The sequence below is a fragment of the Anguilla rostrata genome, chromosome 1, assembly GCF_018555375.3.
Source record: "Anguilla rostrata isolate EN2019 chromosome 1, ASM1855537v3, whole genome shotgun sequence".
Classification (NCBI taxonomy): Eukaryota; Metazoa; Chordata; class Actinopteri; order Anguilliformes; family Anguillidae; genus Anguilla; species Anguilla rostrata.
Window position 1 is genome coordinate 17,160,657 of NC_057933.1, and position 7,616 is coordinate 17,168,272.

Consider the following 7,616-nt stretch of genomic DNA (forward strand, 5'->3'; position numbering starts at 1 on the left):
ATTATTGTGGGTCTATATTCTATTGAACCAGTAAGCTGTGACTAAGGATCTTCTCGATAGCATTACATTTTCCAGAGTTGGTGCCAATTGAACGGGCACCACGATGTAATGTTTCTTACTTTCCAGAATTTATATAAATATGGCTATAACTTGATCAATACGTTATAAAGCAATATTTTTTAAAAGCAACAGAAATTGTTAACCGTTAGACTTCGTAACAACAGCAAACTTTTAAAATCATGTTATGTCACAGCTACGCATTTTCTTTTGATATATGCTTTTCTTCTTTGCGGTACCATAAAGGACTAATAGGCCCTACATTCGATAGTCTTCTCGTTCATTTGTATTTTGAACAAGCAAACAAACAAAAATGCGCGTCTAATTTGAAATCTCCGTGCCAATTCAGTGGTCAATTTCTTTGAGAAGGGATTCTAATTAGCCCCCGACTGCACTTCTAAAGAAATCCAGCTGCTTCGCTATGCAATCCCAATGGAGACGCGTTTGAATTCCCACCACCCTCCCCCTCTGTGGTCCCAACCCGAGCCGCAGACGAGACTGTCCCCCATAATACGGCCCCGGCTCCATCCTACATACGCTATTGTAACCGCGGCTAGTAGATCAGCCGCTCCATTGTTAACACGAACTCACGAGCACTTACTTCATGCACGAACAGACAACATGGCAGGGCTGGTCCGCCTGTCACTGAACAATGAAGACGCTGTCTTCGAGTTCTTTGATAAACACCCGAAAGCGTCATCCTAAAAGCATTTTTGTGAAAAGGGGTTGCGAACATAACCCGAGTGGTTACAGTCAATCTTTGTGAACTCATCTCATGTAGCGCGTAAACTCATTAGCATATAGGCTGCACATCATTCATATACGCGTTCCACTCGAACTTTTCATGTTGCATAGTTACATCATCACCATGGCAAACAAAAAATAGAAAAATTTTATTCTTCATGGACCTTAATCTTAACCTTTAATTTTTTATGAGTTTTTGTGTTTTATCGCTTAACAATATTCTTATAGGAAATATTTTTCTTGAAAAAAAAACCAAAAAAACAAAAAACAAAAATAGAACATTAACTTTGTGAAACACAAATCATATTTTAGATAATTGTGGTTAGTTTATATTTGCGCTCGAAAGATTTGATTCAGAAGTAGTAGTCGTTAACATGAAGCATCCTGCATGTCACCATCGCACAGAGGCCAGTGGTGGGTGCCCTTGACCTCTGACCAGCCTGCCAGGGACAGCTGGTGTGGGCTGTGTTTATTTATTTATTCCTCAACACAAGACAGGTGGTCACACTTGAAAAGGGACTCTTCACGAATACGCACGCACACACACACGCACAGGGAAAAATGTAAATGTGTGCATGTGCGTGTGCTCACACACACACACACAGAAAATCTAAATTGGTGTGCATGTGTGCTCTCTCTCTCTCTCTCTCTCTCACACACACACACACACACACACACACACAGCATGTATTCATGTATTCACAATGCACACAGCAACATTCAGAGAAGCACAAAATGAACAATGTGGCCAAATTAACCCAAAAGACACATTTTAAAATAAATGAAGTAGAGTGAATTATAAGGGCTAATTCCAATGTATGATGTACTTTTATTGTCAAACAATATTGAATAATAGATCTGCAGACTGTCATTTTAATATTATAAAAATAAAATAAATGTGGGCTTTGAAGGGTTATTTTAGTATCATAACTAAATGAACAATTAGTGCTTTATTTTAACCTTACATCTCATAAAAGGTTTAAAACAAAATTTCTACTGACCAAACTTAGCTACAGATCAGCTATACCCGTTGAGAAAAAAAATATTCAGATTAATGTCCAGATGTAGTAGTAAATTGGCCTGCAGCCCATGCAAGTGAAGTGTATGTTGGTGTAAATCTTACATAAAATGGCATAACCAGTTAACTGTTTTCAGTGTTTATTCTAGATTAGATAGCATGGACTTGTTCAAATACCAGATTGTTAATTGTACAAAGTAACCTAACCTCCCATAAGGTAATGTAAATATAAGTGGTCGAGTTTATAATTTGAATCATTTACTGCAACGAATATGCCATGGCCTGTCCAAAACAAGAGTAACTACAGCTCAAGCTCCCTGTTTTATAACTCTATGATAAACCTGCTTGCAATTTACTTAATTATTTCCAAAGAAAGTATAGGCAGGTGTAGGCTGCCCCGCCCACTCTAAAGATGTTTTGACATCTTCGGCAGCACTTAAACAGTCAATGCAGTTTCATTGGTTAAAATTCAGATTGCTCACTTAAGATGGAAAGAAAGTTGCATGGTTTGACTTGTAAAATACAGAGGTGTGATAACAGAAGTGTGATCATTTTCACCAGATATATTATTAATATAAAGTAGAGACCACCCTAAAAGAGCTGAAGGACTGTGTGGCTTGCCTGAGCTGGGGTAGCCTTGATCTGCGTGACTTGTCCTGGAAGTGCCGAGGCAACATGTGTCCTCTATCCATCCCACGGCTGTCATTTAGTCACACTCATTTGGACATATTTATAGCAGCATCGCGGCACCGGGCTTCCGCACTCCAGGCACAGCTGGTCCATACGAGAATGGGCGAAAGACAAAGCCGCCGGTTTGGACTCGGGCGTCCAGCAGCAAGCGTGGCTTTCCTTAAGTGGGTTCAAGCATGTGTCTGGGGGCTGGGGGTCGCAGAATGGTTTTAGAGCCAACCGTGTCATTTTTAGAAAGACGGTGGGGGGAAGAGTGTGGGGGTTGAAAGCTTCAACAGCTGGCATCTGCTCGCTCCCAATTTAAGTGCGCTCGCACTTAACATCAAGGAAGTTGGAAAGGACACACAGAGCTGCAGTAAAGTTACAGCATTTAAGCTTGAGCCATGAAAGTGCAGCTCAGTCCTTAAAGAGGCTAGATGTGTCAACATTTATTTATTCTTATCACAGAACTGTTCACACCCATTTGCAGCGGTTCAACGGTATCGTAGAAACGGAGAGCTGACCTGCCCTCTATCAGGGAGGTGAAAAGGAGCCCTGGAGGAGGTATGTGTGGAGGCGCATTTCCGCCAGCGCGACATTGTTTTTGCTTTATTGAAGATGTGCTGAGGCACGCAGACGCTGCCGATGCCCCGGCCCTCGCAGCTGCTGCCTACTCACTCAGCCGGGGATCGAGCGCTGCCTTCGGAGAGCAACTGCAGCCCGCCGCAGGCCGGCGCTGTGGCCGGTGGGGTCACGCGGGTCGCCGATGTGCGGCTCGAGTATTCCGAGCCCGGAATCTTCCGCGCTCTAGAGTTACCCGGCATCCCAGAGCCAGATTTACATCTGGAAGCACCAGGTGAGTGGACTTAGTACCAAAATATGTATCCTGAACTAAAAAAAGGCATCGCAGCCCCCACAAATAGGAGTTGACCAAACGCGATGTAGATTTACATAATGCAATAATGCTAAGCAACGTACAGGGAGAACTTCACTGATGCCATTATATATGCTTTTAATTTCCGGGGAAACCCATATTACTAGGTGTTTTTGCCAGTGTTTCAATACAACTGTTCTTCCATGTATACCCAATATCGGTTCCCAATATTGCGCATGACCAAACAAGTTTTACAATGGGTGTCATCGTTCTGAACACAAGATCAAAACAGATGGTAAAAGTGCAGGAAAAATCCATGCAGCAATTAGGCTACTGGGCAAAAATCTATTCAATTATTACTGTGACACATCTATGGAGTGCCAGTATCTTGAACATGGTGTAGAAAAGGGTTTTTAAGAGTACTTGGTTTAGTGGCAACATTCAGTTTAAAGGAGTTTTAGTTTTGTGAAACAAAACATGCATCATTTCAGAATTACTCAGCCTCACATATTCCATTTCACTATCTGCCCACATCCAAGCTCAAGTGTCACAGGTCTCCAGACCTATACTGCCACCTGCTGGTGACTTAAATTTCACGAGTTGCTACTGCCTGCCTGTACAGGCACTCATTCACATTATACTGTGCACTGCTTAATAACCACAAGCGATGTGAAAATGCTTTGTAGAATATTAAGTGAAATATGAATGAATTGGGGAATATTGTATAATTACTTGCTGATATTCGTGCAAAATCCAGACTGAATGGAACTGCAAGAATACACCAACACCCATGATGTTTCATACAAATTTATTAAGGAAATCTTTAAAAAAAAAAAAATGTATTTACAAAAGTTAATTGTACAGTCATGCATTAAAACATTAATTTTACAAAAAAAAAAAAAAAAGACTGGCACAAAGCTCATCGTCTTCATCCATCCTTTTTGGGCTACGCTGAGCAGTCACAGCATAGCACTCTGTCATACCGGTCACTGTAACTGAGGGAGAGAGGACAAGGTTACAGTTCACATTAAACAGAGCCCTCTATGCTCAATCCTGAAACGCAACCTTGTCTTTGATTTCATTCATTTAAACCGATCCCGGAGGACCAAGTCCAAAACCTTTGAAAACTTGGACATGTTGGACAGCCACATGCCTACGATAGTCATTAATCAGTGGAACACATACAAAATATACGATTCAGAATGACCTCTAGGGGAAACCTGGTCAACTGGGCTGTTGCAGCAAAAACTGGTGTTAAGTGTTACCAATGGAAAGGAGACGCAGGAGCTGGAAGCAGCCGTAAGATTACTTCCTGCAGAGGGAAAGACACTTACTCTACGACAGTGCAGACTGAGCAGCAGAGGCCAGAGCAGTCATTACACTGCCTCGTGCAGGACGGGCAGACAGAGCGTTCACACTGGGAGCACAGCTTCTTCGTCCCCATGGCTTTCAGACAGACACAGCAGGCTGCAGAAGTCCTGGAGATATCTAAGTGAAGAACACACATACACAGTCAATCCGCAATATTCCAATGTCCAATGTAGTGAATCTACAATCTACAACATACATGTAGAGCATGTGAAAAGTCTGGATCCACTTAGCTAAACTCAGTTACCTGGTGATCCAGAGCATTATATTCATGCCTCAACATAAGCAAGCAGAAAACTAATGAGCTTTATCTTTGCATTTGCCCAAATATAAATGGGAAATGGAATTGTTTCCTCTGCAATGCAGTCACAAGAATGAATAGTATTTCTTGTGTAGGAAGTAGTTTACCAATTTAGCCAGCAAGCAAATTTGTAAACTGGAAAAATAACAAACAAGAGGACTTTCCAACTAAACGTATTGTTATTTGCACAAGACACTACAGCATGATGAAAAACTGAGCAGCTCAGAGGGGCACAAATGTAACTAAAAACTGACAACTGAATGCAAACTACTTCCTGCCCAGAGTCAATTTAAAATAGAGCACTTCCTCTGTGCACATGCTGAGTGCAAACAGGTGTCCATTTTAAATGCTGAGGGTCACTGATGCAAAAAGAGGTATTGAGGGGACATGGTGTGTTTTTGATCACTCATTTTGATATACATTCAATGAGCATCCTTTAATAACATTTGTTCATATCTAATGAGTGAAATGGTCCAGCACGTGTGCTGCAACACTGGTCTCACCAGCAGCAGGGCCAGTTTTTCTCAGCTTGCCGTCCAATCCAATCACGGTCTGTCCTCGCAGCAGGGTCCGATTCACAGTGGTCACACTCGGACCAGCCATTTCAATGCCCGGCTGATTCTCTTCGCCATCCAGTTTCCACAGTGTCCCAATGACAGCTTTTGCACCATTGAAGAGCAAACTCTTTGTCTTCTCTGGAAACAAACAATAAAAACAAAAAAAAATGGTTTATAACAGAAGTAAGCTGGCTGGCTAGCTAACTAGTTACGCTCCAACACACAACACACACAGGCAAGTTTCTCTGAGCTATCGATAAGTTGGATAGCTTTGAAATGATAATTGAGCTGCTAAATATCAAATTACGGCCTAAATAAAATAGGCAGTCACTACACTGAAGTCACAGGAAATACTCTACGAACGAACGTCCTAAACAAGACTCCAGACTGCACACTGGCAGTCGTCAGTCCATAACATTTCCTTTATTAAAAAAAATAAAATAAATACAAATTCCACATTGGCGTTAAATAAGTCGGGATACTTAACTAGCTAGACAACAAATAGACTAACGTAAATTAACTTAAATTTTAAGATAACTTGCAATACAAACGCTAAATAAACTAAGAGCCTACCGGGACAACGGCTCAAAATGGCCATTGCCAAGTAGCTAGCTTGTTAGCCAACAAGTACGTACGAAATTATAATAATATTAACCAATTTATCGCTAGCTAGACTACTTACTAAACCAAGTTACAGGACAACACAACGGCTCAAAAAGGCCATTACCATGCTAGCTAGAAATCGTTGAAAATGAAAAAACAAAAAAAACAAGCCCGAGGAGCTAACAACATTGCACTGGCGTTGATTAGAAGATAGACTAACATTAACTATCGGTGCCTTTGGAGGACAGACGTAATCAAAAATGGGAACACAACGTTACATAGCTAGCTCGCTTTTAGCTCTACTAAGTTAGCTGACTAAGTTTTTTTAAAGAATAGTCCATTAGTAGGGATCGCGTATTAAAAGGTTTTAACAAACCGTAAATTTCTTGTCTGTACTTGCTACCGAAGACTCCGTGGTGGTTCAATTCCTTTTGCCCGATGTGAATTTTATACTGAGAAGAGAAAGTCTCGTCGAAAGGGCAAGATCTTTTAGGCATTTCAAAGGTAGTCTTTCTAATTATTGTTTAAACAAGGCAAACAAGTTTTTCCAAGGCAGTCAAAGAATTAAATCGAAGCTCCACAAGACCGAATAGAACGGGGAATATTCGACAGACTGTTCCTGGTTTTCGCGCGAAAGCTTCTAATCAAACTTCAACCTCCAACCCTGTGACATCACATCATTGAACACCATAAGCACGTGCACATATTTATAATATGCACGAAACTGCAGTGTGTAACTATTTCTGAACGGCGTTGCTTTTATGATTTCTGACAAAAACTAGTTATATTGTAAGTGATTATATTTTAATATTTTAAATAATTGACTAGTGGACAAATAAGCGTTTAAATACGCGTCCACGCCACTCATACTTGACCATTAGCATGCGATAACGATGCTTTGAAAATAGAACTGTACGTTCGTCGTGCACATTAATTAATTAATCAATTAATTAATTAATTTATTATATTTTATGATCAACAGTCGTGCATCTTGGTTAACAACATCAATATCTATTGGCTTTTATTTTATTCTGAACAATCCAGGTTTATTGATACCACACAAGAAGTAGCCTACTTCACTATAATAAAATAATGTATACAAACTCTTTCAACTTAAACTGATTGGCTCAGGTAGCGGAAAACGATCTTGTAGTCCATTAACTGTAGGCTACTAGTTAGAACGGAATATGGACACTGGAACTCTGTAACGCCCTTGTTCTTGATGGTAATTAAGTTTATTAACATATAGCCTATGGTTATCAGTAAAGGATGACAATTAAAAGCGCTTTAGAATTTAGAGATTACAATCATGGATGGAAGAAAAAAAAACAACTTGCACAATGGGTTGTACTGAGTTTTGGAACCTATAACTCTTCTTGGGAATCTCTGCATGGTTAAAAAAAAAAAGTTATTAAATTATCATTT

The 7,616-nt window shown here is 40.3% G+C and overlaps 1 protein-coding gene across 1 annotated transcript; it reads right to left on the reverse strand.

The window, feature by feature from the left end:
- Positions 1 to 4,153: 4,153 nt before the first annotated feature.
- On the reverse strand, positions 4,154 to 6,864 carry siva1 (SIVA1, apoptosis-inducing factor). Its single transcript, XM_064326262.1, has 4 exons — positions 6,568 to 6,864; positions 5,535 to 5,726; positions 4,697 to 4,850; positions 4,154 to 4,357 (listed from the first exon to the last, which is right to left on the reverse strand). Exons 1-4 carry the CDS (start codon positions 6,686 to 6,688, stop codon positions 4,309 to 4,311), a joined length of 516 nt encoding a protein of 171 aa, XP_064182332.1. The 5' UTR covers positions 6,689 to 6,864; the 3' UTR covers positions 4,154 to 4,308.
- Positions 6,865 to 7,616: the final 752 nt, after the last annotated feature.

Excerpts from the sequence above, each read along its gene's own strand:
- siva1 (XM_064326262.1), bottom strand. The coding sequence starts at position 6,688 with ATGCCTAAAAGATCTTGCCCTTTCGACGAGACTTTCTCTTCTCAGTAT. Across the intron at positions 5,727-6,567 it reads GTACAGACAAGAAATTTACG|AGAAGACAAAGAGTTTGCTC; the intron begins GTTTGTTAAAAC and ends GTTTGTTTCCAG. Across the intron at positions 4,851-5,534 it reads AAAAACTGGCCCTGCTGCTG|ATATCTCCAGGACTTCTGCA; the intron begins GTGAGACCAGTG and ends TTCTTCACTTAG.